Source organism: Lepus europaeus, chromosome 4 (genome assembly GCF_033115175.1).
Source record: "Lepus europaeus isolate LE1 chromosome 4, mLepTim1.pri, whole genome shotgun sequence".
Classification (NCBI taxonomy): Eukaryota; Metazoa; Chordata; class Mammalia; order Lagomorpha; family Leporidae; genus Lepus; species Lepus europaeus.
In genome coordinates, this window is record NC_084830.1 from 33977347 (window position 1) to 34001827 (window position 24481).

General features: G+C 38.9%; 1 protein-coding gene across 1 annotated transcript in view; it reads right to left on the reverse strand.

Moving 5' to 3' along the window:
- The window catches only part of TRHR (thyrotropin releasing hormone receptor), a 40940-nt gene extending 17865 nt beyond the window's left edge, over window positions 1-23075 (reverse strand). The window contains exon 1 of the mRNA XM_062189475.1: window positions 22287-23075. Within this exon, the coding sequence (XP_062045459.1) occupies window positions 22287-23075 (789 nt within the window). The remainder of the gene's footprint in view (window positions 1-22286) is intronic.
- Between the last annotated feature and the right edge of the window lie 1406 nt (window positions 23076-24481).

Consider the following 24481-nt stretch of genomic DNA (forward strand, 5'->3'; position numbering starts at 1 on the left):
TCAGGTCAGGGCTTTAACCCGCTGTGTCACAGTGCCAACCCCACCCCCCCCTTCCTCTCTTTCTGTAAATCTGCTTTTCAAATAAAATAAATAAACCTTAAAAAAAGGAAAATGGGCTGTTGAACACATACATACATAAAACACATACATAGAATACAGACATGGCTGTATTCTAATTCTCATTCTACTACTTATTATGTGTATGGCATAGCACAAGTCATTTCATCCTTCTAAGTCCCAGTATACTCATCTGTGAAACAAAAGCAGGTAGGAAAAATAAAGGACGAAATGTATGTAAAGCACTGGCATGGATTATGGACCTCAACAAATGACAGCTAATTTTACATAATTTAGAATGGTAAAAGTTCCTATCACTGGGAAAATGTGGAGGATTTAACCAAAGGTAGGAGAAGCCTTGGACAACCACAATAGTAATACCTTATTGAACACGCAGAATGTTTTAAACATAGCACTAAGGACTTTATTGAATTATTACATCTTTACAGTAGTTATGACATAGGTATTCACTTCATTTTCTAGGTAAACAAAAAAAGAGATCCAGAGAAGTTACTATTTTTAGAGTGGTAAGTAGGAGTCCTTCTCTAAGTTAGTTGCTTTTATTTCTCCCTGTTTATTTTGCTTGCATTCATGGTTACAACCTGAAAGGATCTTGTTTTACTTACTTACCTACTTATTGTCTGTCCTCGCTAGAATAACCACTCCTTGAGGAGCCCTACTCTACTCTATCTGCAAGAAGCTGTGTGAGGATCTGCCATCTAGTCGGTGAAATAAATATTCAGAAAATGAATGAACACACAATTGAATGAAGAAACAAACTGACTATTCTAAGCTGTACAGCTTTGACAGAATTCTGTGTGGCCATTTTATATTTCTGGTCTAGTCCCAAATATTATTTTGTGTCTCGTTTATTTTCTGGTGTGTGAGATCTCAATGGTTAGGAATAACTTATTGCATATTAGTATCTTTACTTTCTGAAACAGAGTCTGGCATCAAAAAATACTGTAAGTTAAAAGTTAAAAATGAAAATCAGTGTGTAAATATTCTTTCTCCAAAAGAGATATGATAGATCAAATTATGGTGAATAAAATATTCTGGAGAACAGTTTGCTATTCTGCAAAACTGAAGAATTGGTGACTGTATTGTTAGGAAGAATATAGGGAAATTAAAGACCTAAGGGCATACTAACTCAATATGATTTATGCTGAGTTCACTTCCCATTAGTGGGTGTTGACTGACACTATGTTAATATACAACAAAGTAGAATGGGATTTGCCTCCAAATGACAGGCACTTTCTGTCTTATCTGCCTGCTGTCACAGTCAATCGCTTGGGACTTCTCTGTCACTTATACAGTTATAGAAAGCTATTTTTCCTGGTATCACTCTGCATCTAAATACAAATTTGTATTTTCAGGGTTCATCAGAATCAACATTCTGCAATGTAATGGACAAAGCATTTGTTCTGGGGGATATAAAGTAAAGATAAAAGCCTGGGATCCACTAGCTGCTAACTTGGGCTGCTCATAAGTTTGAATTTTCCAGTTCTAAGATTTTGTGCAATCTAAACATTTTTATTTAGCATGATTTTATTATGTATTTAGTCAGCACTTGTCATGCACTAGTAGCTGTACTAAGTATGTAATATTTTCACAAATAAATTCTTAATTAGGAAGAGTCCAGGAGTCATCAAGCTTTTACTGTAAAAGAGCCAGATGGTAAATATTTTAACCTTTGTGCACCTTACAGTTTCCGTTGCAACTACTCGAAAGTCTGTCATTATAGGGAGGAATCTGCCATAGGCAATGCATAACGGATGTGCATAGCCTTTTAAGATTGATTTAAACTCAATTTAGAAAAATAAGCAGGAGGTCAGAATTTGGTCCATAATTAGAGTTTGCTAACCACAGAAGAGTTGAACATTTTTAATATAACAGACAAATGACATACAACCTATTTCAAATCACTATTATGATTTAGGCTTAAAATTTCAATTCTGTCATATAATTATCAAAGCCTATGAGAAATAAAGATCAAATAATCCTGGCTCTTATCTTGTGGACTAAAGTTTTTATTCAAAATTTGATTTATCTTATTTCAGATTCATGGTTAGCTTTTTCTCTCTAGCAACAACAAAAAAAAATTCATGAAATCATTTCACTGTATTTTAATCACCCTGAGACCCACTTTTCCAGAAGATGAGAACTGTTAAGAATTATTAGATTGGAAGACATATAGAAACCATGTCAAGAGGCACTTGAAGAAGGCATATTTACAGATTGGTGGTAGCTGGCTGTCTTGGTCCCAAATAAACCAGTCCCTGGGCTTGTCACTCAGACTCTCCTAATACTGCAATGCAAAAGACTCTCTTCTTCTATGGCAGCCAGGCTGGGCTGGTATCCTGTCTCCAGCACTTGACAGTTGTTACGATTTGGACCCATTACTATTTCTGATTCTTAGCTTTCTCTTTAGTAAAACAGAAGCAGTAACTTGACCTATGGTTGCTGTATGGATAAATGTAAGAATGTTAAGTGCTTCTGCCAGTTCTCAGAACATAGTCAATTCTTGAAAAGTTAAAGCTATTTTTGAAACCAATTAGTAGTAAATATTCAGTTCTTATTGTGAATCAAGCTATGTTCTAAGTGCTTCACTTACATGCTATCATATTTAGACAAGATCACTATGCACAAGGTACTATTATTATCTCCATTTCACACTTGAAGAAATTCATACACCACATACTAAGGGTAAAATTAAGATTTGAACTGGGTAGAAGAGTCTTCTCTGATTTGTCTCTAAAAAGGCCACTGTTTCTTAGTCCCAGGTGAGGATTTGAGCAAGACTGTCACAAAAATGGAGAGAATTAACACTGTACCTGGATGTAGGAACAATTATCAGTAACTTCTCTTAATCACAGATCCACCAAAACGTTCCTATTCCAACACTGAGAAACACTTCAGTGATGAATCAGAATACATTTTCATTTAGAATGGATGTTATAAAAGTTTATGAAATATAATTGAATAGTATCACTAATGCTATACTTCCTGCACATAAAAATCAAATGACTTCTACAAGTCCACTGCGGATTTTAATATTGCGCCAGTGGGAAAAACTGTGTTGAGTTTTGAGCATTGATTTATAAATGCCATTCGCTAGTGTCTGTACAGAGAATCAAAATATCATACTCTGAAAAGAGGCTATCATTTAATATATCTGACTATCTTATTTAAAATTGTATTCCAGTTCAGCATTTCATTATCCCCCTTATGTGTTTGATTTTTATCTGCAATAGGATATGTCACAATTTCATAAGATATATGTATTTGTCTCTTTACTCCCTGTTTCCTACCTTTGTCTTAGAGGGTAAATTCTTTAGAATAGATTTTTGTCTGATTTGTTCATTGCTGTGTTCCCAAGGTCTAAAATAGTGCTTGGAACATTCAAACAGGTATTCAATGCATTATTATGGAATGAATGCATGAATTTAATTGTCACACATGTAAGAAATCCCATTTATCTTGTGAAGGTATGGCTCACTCTGTATCTCATCACTGAGATACTAGCACCATGGGCAGGTATGTGAAGATGTGGAGTATAATGTTGCTGTCAGAGACTTTGAATTAGACACTAGGTTTAAATTGCTTGCTCCTCCATTTTTTTAAAATGACTGAAAATAAGCTTAATGTCATTAAATGTCAGCCCCCATTTTGAAGTTGATAGCATACATTATGACTACACCCTGGGTGCAAGTGAGATGATGGGTAAAAATGTCTTAGCACCATGCTGGGCACATAATAAGAGCTCAGTGGTATCATCTATCACAAAAGTTGGTTAATGATTTGATACTTATGCAGGTGAGATAGACTATTTTCCAGGCTGTGTTGTTTTGGAGGAAGACCAAACACGAAGTCTGGTGCATGATACTAACTGAAGAATCTAAGCTGGAATACGAGTGGATGGAGAGACTTTGAGGAGAGTTTTAAGAATCAGTTGGAGAAATTTTCAAAGGTCTCCATGGTGTCTGGGGAGTCTGAAATCTTGCCCTCTCATTAGAATTTGTATTGGGATATGCCTTGAAAAGTGAAGGGAAAATATCCTATTCTTCAGGAATTTTGGAGTGAAGTTAATGTGAACAACAAATTTATAACACCTTGTTAAGATATAATATGTTTGAATCTTTATGATGATGACAAACACAGCAAATATATGAAATATTAACTCATCAGTTTATGAGGAAATAGCTACTCATTACAAAGGCTTTTGCACACAGAATTTCCCCTGGTGCTACTATATAACAGTTTACCAAGATGTTTTACCTCTGAATGCAGACATTTCTACTACTCTTTAGGGAAAATGGCTCTCTGAATTTTATGCTTGCTAATCAGCATTCTTCAAGTTGCCTTTATGATAAATTATCAGTGCTTTTGAAAGAATGCTTTATATTTTTCACTGCTACAAAAGAAAAAAAATAGCTTTCAGGATCATGTTGGGTCAGTTTAGCTCAGGCAAAAAGGTGACTCTATTGAATGAATAGGATTCTAATTATAAGAGCTTCACGCTGTAATTCTCTAAAAGAAGGCAGCATTATCTGACAGTGGGTTTACATTTAGGAATCAGTTTGCAAAAATTAATGCTCCTTCCAAAAATGCTGCCAAGATCTTCTTAATGACCACTGAAATTATGTGAGATAATTCATTCTGTTGCAGTCCAGAAGTTTATGTCTTGACTACCAGGGCATAAGGACAGGAGTTTCTTTTTCTGGTGCCTAAGTGTTTATCATTACATTTTTAAAAAAATAAAAAAATTGCTTTCTCTACTTGGAGTATATGCATAGATATTTGTCTATTTTAAAGCATATATACTATGAGGACAATAGCCTGGTATGATTTAATAACCTCTCCTGATTAATTATTCTGATGAAATAGCTAGAGTTGAGGAGGAGCCAGCAACAGAAACCGCTATTCATTAGCTTAAAAGCCATGGTCAATAACAGCAGTTTCCCTCCTGTCTGAATTTTGGTATGCATTGGATTTTGAGTGACTGACACAGACTCCTTGAGTTCAGAGAGCTCCCCCAGGGATAAACAAACATCCTGCATGAGGCTGAAGTGTGAGGGCAGGGCATTGATAGCGGAAGCCTTTAGTACTTTAGTTTTTGCCTATAGTACTCTCAAGGGTCTCAGTGAGGAACAAAAAGCCAGACACTTGCCTATGAACCAGAGGAGTCAAGCACCCTTGATTGTGTTGATCCCTGTTTATTAAGTGTTCAAGCCTCATGACACCATATTCCTTTGAGGTAAAGTCAGCAGCAATGTGAAGTCAACAACCAGGTGCAAAACGGAATGTGCTGCTTTTGTCTCAAGGCAAATTGCTTCTAAATGTGTTTCCAGAATTTTTCAAAGATAAAGTGGAAATGAAAAACAGACTGTGTACCTCAGACGTTCATCTGGGGATGCTGATAAAGGAGAGAGCTGGCTCAAGATTGTGAAGAAGGAGTTATTTCCTATGAGCTGATCTTGTTCACAACAGCTTTGAGTAAGGGATTTATTGAAGCACCTGGTTTTATTGATTTGGAGTCAGGGCTTCTGATGCAAACTTTTAGCAGATGAATAAGTCTCTGCCCTGTGGTAATACTTCCAATCTAATCCAGTGTGGTCCTTTATCACAAGATTTTTGCCTCAATGAAGGGGAATAGGATGCTAAATGAGAAATTATCCTGGTTGTGGATGTGTCACTTGCTGTGGCAGAACAGTAACAACCTTGAGGACCATGCCAGGTAGCCTTGTGGTCAATGAAATGGCTCATTTAAATGTGGACTATTGAGTCCCAGAAAAGACAACTGGAACATGTTCAGATATTATTAAGAAATTCATATCAAATGTAATTTACTATCACACTAGTTCATTTAAAAAAAAAACACTATTGGAATCTAATCATTATCATTTCACCAATCACCTACCTCTCCCATTTCCCACAATGAACATCCATACTTCTACTGGTGCCCCCTTTCCCTGGCATTAAACTCATCATTCTCAGCCAATGACTTCCTGTTCTATCTCACGGAGAAAATAGAGACCATCTAATGAGAACATTCTGCCTTCTAATCTAAAATTCATCAGCTACCATGATCATCCTTATCTCTTTTCCTTGTATCCTATTCACTTCTTCTTTAATCCATTCATTTAGAACACATTCATTTATCCACTTATTTACTGAAAAAAACATTTATTTGGGTACTTCTATGTACCAGACCCTGCTATGTGCAGCACATGCCTCAGTAAATTTGACCCAAACCTCACTGAAAAAGAAAAGATGGCCCCTTTCATATCACTTCTTGCCTCCTCAGAAACTATGTTCTTTCGATATTAAGTCTTGTTCATGTTTCTCCAAATAATTCTTTCTAATCCACTAGCTCTTTCCTATCAAGACTTAAACAGGCTCAGGTTTCTTCCATCTTAAGAAGTAAAGCAAAATGATACAAAAACACCCTACTTTATTTCTCCAGTTGTTACTTTCTTTATCACAATCAGGTTGTTAGAACAGAGATCTATTCCTAACCTCTTTGTAGTTTCCTCCATCCATCACACATCCTCCGCCATCAAATCCATGCAGTCTGATTTCCCTCATGCTTCAAGGAAACCACTTGTGGAATTTTCCAATGCATTTTTAGACCCCATTGTTGATGTTTTCCATTGACTGCCTTTAAAAGAGACTCCTTCTTTGGTCTTTGTGACTTTTCTTTCTCTTGTTTCCTTCCTCTGTCTCTGCCTATTCCTTCTCTGTTTATCTCACAGGCTCTTATTCTCCCTAGAATTCTAGCTACTCAGTGTTTCTTTTCTATTCCACAAAATTGCATCCTGGGATGGTATTACTCTGGTTTCTTTAATAAATGATCTGTATGCTAATTGCTTCCAAATCTATGTCTGCAGGCTACTTACTTCTTTTGAGCTCTAAAGCTGTATTTCTGATTCTGTCTTTGTCTTCTGTAGATACTTCAAATACAATAAACTAAACTAAGCTAAACTTTTTCACCTCAAGGAAATGTTTACTCTCCACTTACTGTCCCCATTCAGGTAAATGACATTATCCACTTAATAATAGAAGTAAATAAAATTTATTATTTCTATATTCCAGGAACTGTGATAAGTACTTTATAAAGAGTTTGTTTGCACCAAGTCCTAATAACTACCTTGAAAGATAGGTGCTTTTATCATCACCATTTTCATAGTATATCAACTAAGGCTCAAGGCTGCAAATTAACTGGTTCACATCACATAATCATTGGCAATCCAGGATGTTATCCCAGGGGGTGAGATCCAGAATTTAATCTCTTGGCTGTCACACCACTTTTGCTCTCAAAGATTCAAGAGAGCTGCCTTTGCCTCCCTCTCTCACATCTACTCACACCAACTTTACTGATTCTATTCTAATTGTATATATTTCTTTCTCTCCTAATTGCTATTCACCTTTTCATGCTAGGCATGCACAGGGTGATTAATATCATTTTGCTCATGCTACTGCAGTCCTCTCCTAACTAAAGTCCCTGACTTTGGACCAACTATTTTCCTATATGGAAAGCAGTGATATTCTTCAAGCATAAATCTGGTTAATACACTCCCTGCCTGGCAATCTCCCAGTGACTTTCTACAGCCTTTAGAATCTTGTCTGAATCCCTCAGTATACTAACCACCTTCTTGCCTGGTCCCTACTTACCTCGTTAGTTTCATCTTTGGTTACTCAGCATTAATGAGATTCTTGAGGTTCTCTGAATAAGTCTGTATTTCTAGCCTTTACCTGTCACGTTCCCACTGCAGACACCACTTTCCATCTTCATCTATAAGATGTCTGCTAATTCACAAGGCTTAATTTAGGAGCCCTTGGTTCCAGAAAGCCTTTCTGATGACCACCTGTACCCAACCTTCCAGATCAAGAGCCACTAATCTGTGTTTTTCATCATGCTAGTACATTCCTTTATAGCTTATCAGTTTACTTTGCTTTTCCTATTAGACTTTGAACTTGCTCTGAGAAAAACTCTTCATTTATTTTCATATCCTAGGGATGAACACAGTACCTGGCAGAGAAGAGGTTTTAAAGCATTGGTGAGGAAGTGCAAATCTGTCCTGAATTTGTGTAACTACTCTTTGCCTATTTTCCCAACCCATGTAATTAAGTGCTGGAAGGGATTGTAATAATTTAACCAGACCATACTTAATTCCAGGAAAGCATCTCCACTGTGCACTGCAGTTGGTTTATACATAAGAATTGATTTTATTGCTTTTAACTTTTTCAGAGAGCTGTCTAATGGATTCCTACAGAAATCCCTGGAGGTTCATCCTAGTACTTTATAATCTCTAGTTAAATATTTCTCTTGTAAATTTACCCTGGATCTGAGTCTATTCCTATCTTTCCTGGTAAAATAGAAAATGGATTAGTGCATTCTTCCCCCTACCCTCCTCCAACCAAAATTTTAAGTCTGTATAATCTTTCAAATGTTTACCAAGAGGAATTAACCACAAAGCTGAACTCCCATCCAAGAAAGTGTGGCAGAGGGTTCAGTGCCACACATCTGTGGGGGCTTGAGCCACTTGACTTTACAAATGATCTTGAAAAATGCATGGGTTGCTCTGCCTTTACCTTGCCTATGTCTTCTCTCACTCTCACAACGCTGCCACATTTCTCCCTGAGTCACTTTCTTATTTTCAAAACTAACTACCTCTGCCTGCAGAAGATACACTGAGTTCTCCCATAGTCATAAATCTCCATCAAGCTCAAACAACTAAGGTCCCAAATGGGGGAGCATAGGAGGCTTTAAAGTTACTATATGATTTTTTTTCTGGGCAAACTATTCAAGGGTACAGTGGAGTCACCAGTGTTGTTTATGGAAGGTTAGTTCTTTTTCTAGGATATTATTTTTATGTCTACTAAATATGGTTATCAAGTGTCTTCTTCACTTTATTTCATGTGCATATGCATAGCCTTGTTTAATTTTTAGGTCTAATTTGAATTTCCATTTATTCAAGATTTTCTCCTGTGTCTCCACATAGCCCTCAGGTGTTGTGCCTGACTCTGGTGGCCAGGCCATGACTTTTGTTTTAGATAAATGCACTTATTCTTTTAACAGCAACTTTTCTCATACTTTGACTAATACTTCTGTCCTCACATTCCTTCCCAAGTGGGAGTACCCACTAAAATCTATCTTTGTTCACCTGACCATATTCTAAGAGGGGAAAATGGGTCTTTTTATTTCTAGCAAAGTACCCAACTCTGTTTTAGCCTCTGAAATAAAAACATTCTCCTAGATCTCAATTTTTATTAATCTGTCCTCCCATTTTCAAAAACGGAATCCTCATGGGGCTAGTGTTGTGGCATAGCAGGTTAAGCCACCATCTGCAACACTGGCATCCTGTCTGAGTGCTGATTGGAGTCCCAGCTGCTCCACTTCCAATCCAGCTTCCTGCTGATGTGGCTGGGAATGCAGCAGAAGATGGCTCAAGTTCATGTGCCCCTGCCACCATCATGGTAGACCTAGATGCAGTTCCAGGGTCCTGGCTTCAGCCTGGCCCAGCCCAGGCCATTGTGGCCATTTGGAGAATGAACCAGCAGATGGAAGCACTCTTGCTCTCCCCACTTCCCTGTCCCACCTTTCAAATAAATAGAAAAAAAATCTTAGAATCCTTGTCATACTTCCTTTCCATTATTTTGATGATTCTCAAATCTACATATCTGATTCTGACCATTCACTATCTAATATCTCCAACTCCTCCATACAACTACTTCTCATCTCAAATTGAACATTTCTGATATTTTTTAAATTTAAAATTTATTTATTTTGGAAGCAGAGAGTCACAGAGGTAGAGAGAAAGACAGTGCTTCCATTTGCTGTTTCACTGCCCAAATGTAGGCAATAGGCCGGGGCTAAAACCAGAAGGTAAGATCACAGTTCAAGTCTCCCACATGGGTGTTAGGAACACAATTACCTAATTCATTACTGTTGCCTTGCAGGGTTTGCATTATCAGGAAGCTGGAGTCAAGATGAAAGCCGGGAACTGAACCCAGATACCCCTGTACAGGATGCAGGCACCTTAAACCAAGGCTAAACACCCATTCTCCTAGCAGTGTTTTAAATATCTCTCCCTGAACATGTCTTTCAGTAACTCCTGAAAAATGTCTTTCAAGTCATATTTGATTCTTTCACTATTTTCTTCATTTCCATGCTGTTCTAGTCATTTATCAATATGTTCCTAAGCATATGAAGTGGGGCACCATGGACACCAAGAGGAATGGGCTAATGTTTCTGCAAAGGTGGTGTGGACAATCCTGTGGTGGAAACAGCCATTGTAACAGATCATTAACAAAACCATGGTTAGGACAGACGAGAGCACACAGTGCTACAATGAGTAGGAAGAAACACCAGACCTTGGCAGTGGAGATCAGGGGAGCCTGCTCTGAGAAGTGACCCATTAGATGTTGAATTGGAAGTATTAGGTCAATTAGATGGCTTAAAACTTGGGGGGATATGCCCACTGGCTTGGAGGTATGCTAGAGTATAACAGATAAGGATTATATGTTGGCAGAAGGAAGGCAACAGCCTGGGCAATCATTAGGGAACAGATCATAAATGTATGGCATGGTAGCAACTTGAGATTTCAACAGATAAGAAATGAGAATAGTGAAGGATTTCAGGCAGCACAGCGATGGTATCAAGTCTGCAATTATGATGATTGTATCAGCACTCTAGGAAATGAATTAGAAGATAACATTCAAGAGTCACAGATATTGGTTATGGATTCACTGAAAATTTGGGGAGGCAGGAAACCAGCCTTCTCACCTACAGTACAAAAGGGAAATGATGAGACTGGAACTGAGGCAAAAACAATAGAAAAGATGTTGGGTATCTGTGTGTGTGTGTGGGGGGGGTGGCAGATAACAACTACCTGATAGTGAGTTTTGAAATAGGCATTTCAAGAATCAAATGATGGAAGTGATTAATGTCCTGCAAATGGATAGGCAGAGATTACTGGGAGCACATTTGGAATGGGAACTCCAAGGATGATGTAGCCACCGTCTAAGGAATGCAATTTTCAAAGGCATTGCTCAATAGCATGATGAAGAAACTGAGGAGGCAGCTCTTGGAGGTGATTTTGGGCTTCGTGTCCTGACATCATTGATCCAACCTCAGCCTATCCATTCTCCAAATTTATTTTTCATGTCTCTGTAACATATTTACTCACCACCATTCCTCTGGCAGAACATGTTTATTTTAAGTCCATTTTTTTCTACTGACAATGCTGTCATATCTTCCCATTCCTCCCTTTACTTCTAACAACTTCTCTTCTCTCATTCTATTCAATTACTAACCTAACCTCTATACTGTATCCTACCAGTTCCAAAAAATTTACTTTAACCTCCACCAACCTCTTTTTTTTTTTTTAATGTTCTTTTGTCCTGGTGGTTGACATCATGTAAACTCTGGAGCAGAGGTGCTGAGTTCAAGTCCTGGCTTTGCCACAACTACTTGTGTGACTCAGGGCATGTTTTGCAGCATGTCTATGCCTCCAAATTATCATCCATAAGTCCATACTTTCCAGGATTGTTGTTAGGATTTACTGAGTTTATGTAAAACACTTTGAATAGTACAGAACACATAATAAAAAATGAATAATGTCTAGCTTCTGTTCTGTGTGTCATTAGGTGTTGTACTTCTCTCTGGGCACACAGTTTGAGTGTAGGAAGCATTTACTGATTTGATCTTATTAATATGCTGTTAGAGACCTGCAAGATCTGCCTCTGTTATAACCTATAAATTTTGTCTTCTTCTTTAGGAATGTACGGCCATTTTATATTTTTATTGCTTTATGAATAAGGAAAGAGTACATGATATTTTAAATATATGATTTAACCACAGTAATATTTTTGAATGTTTATTATGAACTAGCCATTTCCTCACACTCTATGAGTGAAAATTATTAGTATTTTACCCTACATATGAACAAAGTAAAGTATCAAGAAATAAAATGACTTACCCAAAGCCATAGATACAGTCATTAGAAGAGCTGGGATTGGAGTTTATGCTTTCCTGACTCCAGAGCTCATGCTCAGCCTGCCTCCCAGTCTACCCCTAATCTGTTGACCTAATTGCAGCCTGTGCTGGGAACCTGCACATTGTAGAACTGTGTGGAAGTGCCAAGAGTAAGGACTTTACAAGCAGGGAGAATTTGCATGAGCAAAGTCATAAAGTACTAATGAACTTGGCATGTGCGAGAAATTCTTGTTCAGTGTGCCTGAATCTGTGGAGAAGAGAGAAATACAAAGAGGACTGCTTGTCCCTTTGTATTCTGTGCTGTGTTTAATAAACCATAGACTGCCCCAGCTAAGAACCTAGACTCCCTTTAGGAATTTTTCTGTTCTTTCTACCTAATTAGTTCTGAAATCATTCTGATTTTGCCTTCTGAATATTTCTCATCTACATACACTCTATCCCAACAATCCCTAATGCTGTCCCTGAATTCATGTGTTCCTTGATTGATTGCAACAACTTCATTCCTGTTTCCCAGGTTCCTGGTTGGCACCATCAGACAATTTTAATAGCAAATTTCTCAAAGTCGAATATCATTTACCACTGTCTTTTTGAAAGACCACCTATGGTTCCCTAGCACCTTAGAACCAAATCTTCAAACGACACACTAGGTTTTCCATGGTCTTGTCTGGGCCGTTTGGTGACTTAAATGACTACTTCTGCTGTCATGAAAGTCTTCTTCTCATGTTGGCCTGGTGAATATCAACTCATTCTTCAGGAGTGAGAGTGACTCTTACTCCCTTAGGGGTTTGCCCTCCAGCCTTAAGTACAGTATTCGCCCTTTGCTGCTGCTCCTTCTGCACGCTGGGCAACCTAATCTTGTGTTTTCTAAATATTTTAATATCAAATCTCTTGCATTTTATTGAAAATTTGATAAGCTGGTAACTATCACTGGTTCTTTAGAAGAATATCAGGTATGAAACTGGCATTCAATGAATCTTCATTGAATTAACGAGACAGTGGATGAACAGTGCCAGGAATATGACGAAATGTCACATTTTAGAGGGTGTTGAAAGCTTGTCAGAGCAGAGTGGAGATAGTTCCTTCCGAAGGAAGAGAATGCGTGCAAATTGTTTCAGGAAAGCAGTCACACAAGGGCACTCAAGTAGATTTATTCTCTTTAAATCTCTGCTTGGATTGTTTTCCTCCCCCGGGTTGCCATCCCTCTGCCTCTCTGCCCCTTCTGCCTCATGGAGATCGCTGATGGAGAAGATTGTAAAGGAGAACAAGAAAGTCAACGTGATTTTGTATAACAAGGTGAATTATTATCTGTCTGCTGTGTTTGTAAGTAAATCTTTCCCCCTTTGAAAGGGAATCTTCCTAAAATGTCTTATCTACTAACAAAATCACCACCATTCTAGCTAGTTGACTTTGGATATTTAGGAATTCAAAATGCATTTGATAAAAGAAAATACATTTTAATTAAAATTGGAGGATATGGCATAAATAATTTTTCAGGGATCAAAATAGAGTGTTGGCTTTGACTGAACTTTCACACTTTATTATATATGTGAAATTATATATATTTGATACATATGACAACATACATGTATTTGCATTTATACACAAATAGAAAGGTTCTGGCACATATTTAACAATCATCTTTCCACAAAAACAGGGGGGCGTGGGTTATCCTATTTGCTGATCTCTGTTGTATAAGTCTGTCAGTCATGGCTAATTTTCTTTCCTTTTTTTTTTTTTTTTGACAGGCAGAGTGGACAGTGAGAGACAGAGAGAGAGACAGAGAGAAAGGTCTTCCTTTGCCATTGGTTCACCCTCCAATGGCCGCCGTGGCCAGTGCGCTGCACCGCGCTGATCTGAAGGCAGGAACCAGGTGCTTCTCCTGGTCTCCCATGGGGTGCAGGGCCCAAGTACTTGGGCCATCCTCTACTGCACTCCCTGGCCACAGCAGAGAGCTGGCCTGGAAGAGGGGCAACCGGGACAGAATCTGGTGCCTCGACTGGGACTAGAACCCGGTGTGCCAGCGCCGCAAGGCGGAGGATTAGAGTCATGGCTAATTTTAAACAGTAAAATGTAATGGCCTTGAAAGTGGCATCGGGAAGACAGTCCAACAACTTGATCTTGAAAAGCCCATACTCTTTGGCTGCAGCACACTACTACATTTATAAACATTTTGGGAGCTTGCTATATATCAAAGGCAGCACTAGGTTTGCTTTTAAGGATGTTAGTGGCAGTAGAGAGACAGGCAGGTTAACAATTATGGTCCAGAAGAAATACTAAACTTGAAGTATATGCAAAGGACTATGGAAACATAGGAAGAACATCTAAATAGTTATGCTTAGAGGTCCAGGTACATACATTTGAAAAACTCAGGAAAGATTTGATGTTTGCATGGGGCATTATTTGATTGGAGACTTGAAAAACAGTTGGGAGTTTGCCAGATGAAGAGCATTCAGGCTGAGAGAACACAGCATGTTCAAAGAACTGCAAATAATTCAGTATTCCTGGAGCATAAAGTAAGTTGGGAGAGCACAAGAGATGAAGCTGAAAATGTTGGAAGGAGCCAAGATCTTATTTGTTATGCTAAGGAGTTGAAATGCCAGGCTTCAATGGACTTTAAAAATTATTTTGGTAATATATCTCTGTTAGAGAGATCCCTTGGTTGGTAACACAAAGAGTGATTTGGAGGAGAGAGGACCGGGAGCCAGAGAGACTGGTGAGGTGTTAGTGAAGTAGGGCAGTGAGAAGTGGCAAATGAGAGCAGTGGTAGTGCAAGTGGAGAAGTAGGCCAGCTGGGGGAGTTACCAGCCAGAATCACTAGGGCTTGGTTATTGCTTAGATCTGGTTGGGAAATATTTGGGTTTAAAAAAAAAAAAAAACAGAAAAGGATTCCCAGGTCTATAGTTTGTGAACCTAGAACAGGAAAGAACAACAGGAAGGAAGGGAGAAAGAAAGGAAGAAAAATAAAGAGAAATAAAAAAAGAACAGAAAAGAAGAAAAAGAGACATTTATGAAAGAAACCAGCAAGTTTGATATAATTACATTACATCCAAGAAGCAATTGCATGTATGGGTCAGGAGATGTCATTTCTGGAGCCATAGATACTGCAGACTCATAGGTAGCAGCTATAAGCACAGATATGGAAGAAAGTATATGAAATGAGGCTGGCGCCGTGGCTCAACAGGCTAATCCTCCACCTTGCGGTGCTGGCACACCAGGTTCTAGTTCCGGTCGGGGCGCCGGATTCTGTCCTGGTTGCCCCTCTTCCGGGCCAGCTCTCTGCTATGGCCCAGGAATGCAGTGGAGGATGGCCCAAGTGCTTGGGTCCTGCACCCGCATGGGAGACCAGGATAAGCACCTGGCTCCTGCCTTCGAATCAGCGCAGTGCGCCGGCCGCAGCACGCCTGCCGCAGCGGCCGTTTGGAGGGTGAACCAATAGCAAAGGAAGACCTTTCTCTCTGTCTCTCTCTCTCACTGTCCACTCTGCCTGTCAAAAAGAAAAAAAAATGAAAGTATATGAAATGACAAAGGGGCCAGGCTGGGGAGGAGGGATGGGAATTGTGTGTGGCTACACTACAGTCTGTTTAGACTTCCCTCTCCAGACATTTCCCTTCCACAGTCCCCTTCAACAATACTGAATAATTCCACCTCTGGATATGCCCATTCCTCTGCCACCTCCTCTCTCCCTTCTGGTGACCTTTCTTCCTTTTCTGCCTGTCTCCTCATCGCTGCTTTGCGATATTCTGTCTTTTAGGTCCCCCTCAAATATCATGTATTCCATAAAGTTTACCTCCATTCCCTTCCATTTTTGCTTCTCCCCTCACGGATGCTATGTCCTCTATGTTGGAATATAATGGTCTGCTCTGGGTCGGTTGTGTTCATTAGCCTTAGACTCTTTGAAGATGAGTTTGTTTTGATGGATCCTTGTAGCCTCCACACCTAGGCTGTTGCAAGGTGCTTTCAGGGATCCAAATGAATATTTAACCAAATTGGGGAGATATTGAATCTAAATGGCCTACTGTAAAATGTATTTAATACTGACCTAGTTCTAGCTTCATACAGTTTCTTTCCCCCAGTTAATAACAAATAGTAAAGAACAATAAGAACAGTTACAGATTAACCTTTTGTCCGTCTGGAACTTGGGATACCTGCATTTTGAAGAATTCACAAGATGCTGTATTAAGAAGTACAAAGTAAAGCAGTTTGTCATTTTCAAGTCTGACTGATTTTAAGATGTTTTTTGCATGGCCAAATTGACAATTCTGTATGATTGCAGTTTTTCCTGTCTCTAGGTATTTGAGATAATTCATTTTTCTCTACTGGTGGAATTATGGCTCAAACTTGCAGATATAAAATTGGGCATGGACAGTGTATGCTCATCTGAAACAAAGAACAAAAGCATGAAACTGCAGGGGAGCACCCCTGTGTCAATTTATGAGCTATACATTAAACATGTTCTTGTATACATGATTGTGAAGCAAAGTGGAAACTTATTCTTTAATAATAAAAGTAAAATGGCACATTTAGCTACTTGGGTGCTAAGTAACAAAAATTACACTTTTTTATTTCCAATTTAGGGACCTTTGCATATAGTTAGTTGAACCCAGTCAATTGGAACAAATAAAACAATTAAAAATTAAAATAAAGCTGTAAAATAGCCCCAATAAACTTGGGAAATTTCTAATTTAGTTTTAATGCTGCTGAGTTTAGTGTCATTAATTTGCCTTGTAAGGTTAATCACTGATTAAGCTAACTGGGAAGAGGGGAGACTGAGTTGAGCAAGGTTTTTATTAGAGGTGGTGCAATTATCCGTTACTTAAATCAGAAAACCCAAAGGGCTCTAAGCTTCTGAGTGCCAGGCCTCCTGTCTGACTGTCTGCAACAATGCTTCCTTCCCTTTGTGTCTTAAAGACATTTTCTTCTTTCAGGTGTCTTGTTTAAAAAGTCAATAGCATTGGAGGGAAGAAGGAGGAGCATACAGAAGACACATGGAAACCATTTCTCTGTCTTAATTGCCCATGCGCACATTGTATGACTGCAGATTCCTGAACAGAGAGTCAGGAGGGTACCCAGGGGGATGCAGGTCCCTGAGAAGTGGCTGGACATGTGGGAGAACAAAAATGGATTTAGTCTGATGAAACTTGATGTCAGCAACAAAGCTGTGAGGTAATTGTTCTCCCCATTTCAGACATGAGATAACTGAGGCTGCAAAGCAACCCAATCCGAATCACTTTCTTTCACTCTGCTTCTTTCATTTTGAGAATATTAATTTCAGCATTTTGTGTGATATAAAATTATGTCTACATTTTTACTATAAATATATAAAAAAAATCCAGTGAAAACGTAAGAAAAAATATAATCAAATTATAATGATACTGGTTTTAGTGGAGTGTGGTAAAGGATGCTATTTTTGTTATTTCTAGTTTTCTGTATAACCTATAATATGCATGATTGCTTTTATATCATTGTGATAACCATGACTGTCACTAACAACAAAAGGATGGTATTGCTTTTATTATTATTTATGTATTTTTTTGACAGGCAGAGTTAGAGAGAGAGAGAGGCAGAGAGAAAGGTTTTCCTTCTCCGTTGGTTCACCCCCCAAGTGGCATGTTGCGGCTGGCAGTGCTGCGCCGATCCAAAACCAGGAGCCAGGTGCTTCCTCCTGGGTCTCCCATGCGGGTGCAGGGCCCAAGGACCTGGGCTAGCCTCCACTGCACTCCCTGGCCACAGCAGAGAGCTGGACTGGAAGAGGAGCAACCGGGACAGAATCCGGAGCCCCAACCGGGTGGGACTAGAACCCAGGGTGCAGGTGCCGCAGGCGGAGGATTAGCCAAGTGAGCCGCGGCACTGGCCAGGATTGTATTGCTTTTAAAAAGAAAGTCACTTTTGTTTCTTGGGCTGCCAACACCTTTCTAGTAAGGTGGAAGGCATTTAAGAAATTTTTGGAAGGAGTCAACATTGTGGTGTAGCTGGTAAAGCCGCCTCTTGTGATGGCAGCATTCCATATGGGTGCTAGTTAATGTCCTGGCTGCCACACTTCCAATTCAGCTCCCTGCTAATGGCCTAGGAATAGCAAGTGCTTGGGCCCCTGCCACTCACACAGGGGACCCAGATGAAACTCCTGTCTCCTAGTTTCAGCCTGGCTTAGCCCTGGCGGCTGTGGCCACTTGGGGAGTGAACCAGAGGGTAGAAGATTCTCTCTCTCTCTCTCTCTCTCTCTCTCTCTTTCTCTGTGTATTACTCCGATTTTCAAATAAATAAATGGATCTTTAAAAAACAAGGACTTTTTTTTGGAAACAAAGATTGATACTTTCCAGATTTGATTTGTCAAATAAAACTCAGAACAAAAATTTTCCCATAAATTCATGGGGATTCTATTAAGACTGTGTAACACAGTTTCCCCTACCAGTTTTGTTGCAAGAAAACAAAAAAAGTTAGAGTGACTCCACTAAAAATGAAACAAAGTCTGATCTACAAAATATTCTGCATATCATTGCACCTTTTGTAAATCAATATTTAGGATGAGTACATTTAATATATACCAGGATGTATAGGTGCTTTCATAATAACAAAATATCTAATTAATTACCTAGACAATGATGGAAAAATTTTATCTCCATAATGCTGAACACTTAAACTGTCTGAACTGAAGAGAATCTTTTGGCATTGTGGGGATAGAACTGCAGGGCAACAAATCTGATCATTTAAACATTTCTCCTCAAAATCAAAACAAACAGCTACAAAGCAAAATATTTAGTCTATTAGATAATTTTTTGTTCAAGCAGTAAGTTTGAGTAATTTATTTCATTGAATTTATCCAATATTCAAGTGGTTTCCTAAATATAATTGAGGCTGTGAATAATAGGAGTAAAGGATTCTGGCCTGGATTTTCTGCAAACAAAAAAAAAAAATTTCACATCCGTCCCTTACATGTAAATGCTCTTTTAATTCCTTTGTAAATGTGGTTCCTTTAGGCAATGCACATTGGACTTTAATAACTTGGTGAGAAAGACCTGACCTAGACTGGTATTTATTAAAATGTAAATTAAATTTGCTAAAAGAAAAATGCAGAGAAATATTAAAATAAAAGTATTTATATTATAGAAGGTGACGATTTGAACTTTTGTAGCATTTAAGACAAGAGCCATTTCCGAGAAGGAAAAAGCCAGATCAAGGAGCACTAACTTTGGAGAGAACAGACTGCATAGCTCTCAGTCCCACTCATCAGGGGCTCTGTGGTTCCACTAGGCTCAGGAGCCTTGCCCCAGAGTGAATTACCCTCTCGTCATCTTTGATGACTGACATGTTCACACTTCAGCCTTTCTTTGAAGGATCTTTTGTTTACACCTTACATTTAAGTTTTCCTGTTGGAGAAGCTTACTACCTTATGTTTGTATCTCTACCAACAACTTTCAAAGTGGCCTTTCTGGCATCAGTCTTTCCCTCGTCAAATCTGCCTCACCTACAGCTGTCAAATTTCTCATTCCCAAGCACCAGTCATCATTACTGCACCCTGCTCACCACCCAAATTCTTTGTTGTCTCTTCATTAAGTTTAAACTCCTTTCTCTGGCTGATAATTGGGAACTTCCAGTCTCAGGCTTGCTGGTTCTCTCCTCTCTCTGTCCCCCCCCCCCCCCCATTCCCAGCTCTCTCTCACACATTTCTATTGATTAAAAACTAGTTTTTCCCACTCTCCCAATTGCTTCATTCATTTTACTTAATGAAATTCTTCCATTCATAAAAACTCCAAGCTATGAAACCCTCCTTGCCCCTCTCCAAGCCCATACACTCTTACCCCAGCCATAATCTTTCATCTTTCATGCATGGAATGTTGTTCCTACTGACTTTAATTTTTTGAGTTATACTTATTCTTCCAGAGCCTTTTCAAATGTTACCTCTTCTATGAAGACTACTCTGATCGCTTTAGCCCCATACGTTCTCCTTCTTTTCACCAAACTCCTTTGCTATCTACAATCAGGGCTGAATTACACGACTCACTACTTAAATACACTCCTGTTGAAAGATGTCATTTCATGATTATCAGTGAGGGTCTTGCTGATATTTGTAAGAGGACACCTTTTTGGGCAGGACCGTCTTATATCTTGCAGGACGTTTGACACCCCTCACTCCTAGATGTTAATGTGATGACCCCAAATACTCTGAATACATCTCCAAATGCCTCAATTAACAAAAAAATCCCTTAGATGAGTTATTATACTGTATATACTATATGTACATTTGTTTAACAAATAATCTTTGATTAAATGGTAAATGTGTATTTTTAAGAACAAAATCTTAGAGGTGTAACATTAAAACACTAGGAAGGTGAACAGGCAATAATCACCAATCCACTTCAGAAGTCTTTTATAAGCTATCTCATTGGACACACACCCTGATCCTGGGGATGCTGTATCAATTTATGGATCAGGAAACCAAGGCTCTCAGAGTTCTGATTATCCACGGTCACATAGTTTGCTTGTAGCCCTGACAATTAAGCCCAGGGCATTTAGAACCAAAGCTTTGCCTTTTTCTCCTTTCACACGCCTCTATAAATACAACTTATCTATAACAGCGTTGCAATAAGAGTGTGAACATGTAACTTAATTACCAATTTCAAGTCCATTATTAATGTTGATAGGTACTAATGACTGTAATTGAAAGAAAGGACATTAGACCAGGCAAACAATTTTTTAGAAAACAAGAATATAAATTGGAATCTAATGAATGAATTTATTTGCTTAACTTCCTTGCCATAGACATTTACCTATGTTTAGTCTGTAATTGAGATGTACATATTCTTTACTCTCTTATTTTATTTGTTAATGTTTGTCTTGGCAGATGGTCAACAGATCTCTCCAAATTTCCATCAATCAAGTTTTGGATAATAAATGGCCAAATATGCATTGTATGAGGTAGCACTGCTGGGTTCAAAGCAATAGAAATCTAAGAGCTGGCAATAGTTGATCAGATCTCCCCTTCTATCATTTATCTAAGTATCTTTAATAATAAATTTTATATAAATCAAGAATTACAGTATCATTTCAAATGCTATATATATATATTTACAGTTCACTATTCATTTCATGCATATCTAAACTGCCTAAAGATTTTTGTTTATTTCACCATGTGATTATACATCGAATGACAATTATTCATGCACCCAGCTAACTTAGTTTAGGAAGTAATAGCAGGGATGATCTTAATGCATATTTTGGAAAATATATTCAGTTTCTATTTATGTACATGCAAAGATTTGTTATTCCCTTTGGGAAAAAATGAGTAAATTCAACCCAATTGAAAGAAACAGTATTATTGATTTCAAATTTTCTTTTTCAGATTGGAGAATAAATATTTATCATGTGTTGATTATGTTTGACAAAGGAGGAAAAGGAACTGAAAGCTAAATCTGTGAATAGCTTAGAACAATTGTGTAAATACAGATGAATGTTTATATGATGTAAAACACTTTATTCTTGTATTATGGTATAAATTATGTCTGTTATAATACAGTTGCATTTTATTCACTGGTTAAACCACTATTCAACTGTAAATGCATGGATATTCTGGTTATCTGAAAGCATAAGGAATTTTTAGTTTTGTTTATCAAGAAACAAAAGACATTGACAGGTTTCTTGTAATAAACTGAAGCTCATATTTTCCCTGTTTTGGGACATTTCCTGAGCAAAGTGCATTTTCAGCTTCTGTATCCCAGGACCCTTTATGTGGAGCTGGAGAAAAAGATGATAGAATCTTTCCCAACTAAGACCAACAAAAATAAGTCCCAGAATCTCTCTCAATTATGTGTCTCAGTTGTAACTGTAAAATGGCAAGGAAAATTTCACTATTTTGTCTCACTTATTCTTGAACTATCTCTTCAAACCTTTATTGTACAACCAAATTCCCTATGGAAGCCAGAAATGGTACAAGTACTCTAATAGCATTTCTAGAGAGGCACATTTTGAAGGTAGATTTCTAGAGTGTCTACATGTTTTCCTTATATTTTCTAGCACTTGAGTTGATACCTGCTGATATGCTATCACAACTTTCTCACCTATTTTTAGATCTTCAGTTGCTTTAGAGATGGGTTTAATATGTAAAGCAGAAGCTTGCCCTGTGAAACGTTTGCATGACTGTATTTTGATTTCACCATCAGCCACGTGGAGCCCATGTTGCCAGGAACTCTACCTCACATTTCCTCTATTGACTTGGAGGTTCAGTTTTGCTTACCTGCTTTCTTGAAGATACTGTGCTGTTGAAACATCTGTTAGAGGTATTTAAGTTCAAATTCTTGTTCTGATGGGTTGAGTCATTTTTCCATGTCTTAGAGTTTTCTTTAGGATCTGAAGGAATGGGATTTAAGAAGAGGATTCTAGCTATGAATCCATAGAGAACGGTGGCCAGGATCATTGGTACAACGTAAAAGACACCAAAGTCCATCAGGTAAATAGGGGAGTAGTAATTCCTGGAGATCTTGTAGCCACAGGATACCACAGTAGCATCTTTGTAGGTGCTAATATTGAGATCCAGCAAGAAGAACCACAGCATACAGTAAAGGGATGTGAAAGCCCAGACGAAGATGATGATCTTTTTGGCTCTGGAAAATGTGCAGAGAAACTGGGCTTTGATCGGGTGACAGATTGCTATGTACCTCTCAATGGTAAAGGCTGTTATTGAACAAGAGGATGCATTAATTCCCAAATACTGGAGGTAAGTAATGCAGAGGCATCCGACATAGCCATAGACCCAGGAGCCATAGATACTGTCCGTGATGTTGGGGAGGCCCGCAGCCACCAGGACCATGAGATCAGCAACTGCCAGACTCACCAGGTAGCAGTTTGTGGGGGTCCTCATATGCTTGGTTCTCATGACCACCAGGACTACCATGATGTTGCCCACGATGCCCAGACCACAAATAACGAGCACAAGTAAGATGGTGACCACCTGGTATTCTAGGGTCACCACTTCTCGTGGCTGAAGCTGTGTTTGGTTCAGTTCACTGACTGTCTCGTTTTCCATCATTAGTGGCTTCCAGTCTCTGAAACACTGACTCCTCAAAACATCTTCTTTCCAGTGCCCACCTTAATTGCAGCAGTTCTATCCCCCTGTAAGGGTCACAGTACACGTTCATTTACAATGTCACCATTTCTGATCAAGTCACAGTCACAGACAAATCTCACTTCCTCTCCTTCACCCTCATTTGTCTACAATAACAGAGCTTAGAGGTACTTAGAAAACTTCTTTTATTGCAACTCTAGTGTCTGATGGAGTAACTCTTTTGATCAGCTCACTTGAAAAGGAACTCATTCCCTTTTCACGGAGTAAAATACTAAAGAAAGAAAAAGTCACTTGTTTTGAAAGCGTGCTCAATGGAAGAAAACTGAACAATAGCTGAAAACTGAAAAATAAACACAAAGAAACCTTTCAGATGCTTGGGGGAAAGTATAATAAAAAGGAAAAAGGGAACGGGTTCGGGGGAAGCCAAGAGACTCAATGGTCAAGCTCTGTAAGAATTCAGCTGTTGCCACTTGCTCTCAGAGGGTGAGGATGAGAGCTCTGTGACATAAAACAGCAAGCCTTTGCACCTGCATTTCCCCTTGCCCCCTGCCCCACAATCCCAAAGAGAACAATTTTCTCTCCTACCGTATCCTCTGTAGCACTGCCTGTTTTTCTGGGTAGATGAAGTGGTAATAGGTCCAAGTTTGCAATCCTGCAGAAAATTCTGTCCCCTCTGACAGAGAGACCACTTAGCAGGGCTCAGTCTCCAGGACTGCAGTTCCCCTAAGCACTCGCAGCCCTTTTCAACTCATGACAGAACAGACAGCCGCTGCAGCGGCTTGAGCAGCAGCAGGAGCTGCGCGAGGCTGTCAAATCATAGATCGTTCCCTAATGAGAACACCCCAGCTCGCTCTCTCACACACGCACAGGCTCACACACATCCACACATGCTCACACTCACACATGCCAGTCGGGCCTCGCTGATTCTGAATCATCTGCCCTTGAAGAGTTCACTTTTATATGTGCTCAGGATACAGCCCTCTGCCTGGAAAGCGGGAGCCACAAGCCAGGGAGCCAGAGGCAGCTGCTCTTGCGGTTGCTGAGACTTTAAGTTCTGCAGGAACTACCTGAGATGCCCTGAAATACCTCTACCCGTTGTGCTTGACAAGGCTATAGGGGTAGCAAAGCCCTCTCAGTCTAGACAAGGCCCTTGAAGCTTGAGATAATCCGTCTGAGCTGAAATCTACTTCCTCCTCTACTGTGGAAACGATTAGCCTGTTTATCCAATGAACTAGTAAAACTGGCTCCCTCCTCTTATGGTGTATGAAAGGAAAATATGTTAAAATTGATTTTAAATCATTGGAACTGCAATCTTCTGAGGCTTATAAACTTATTATTTAAAAAAAAATTGATTCAATTTAAACCTG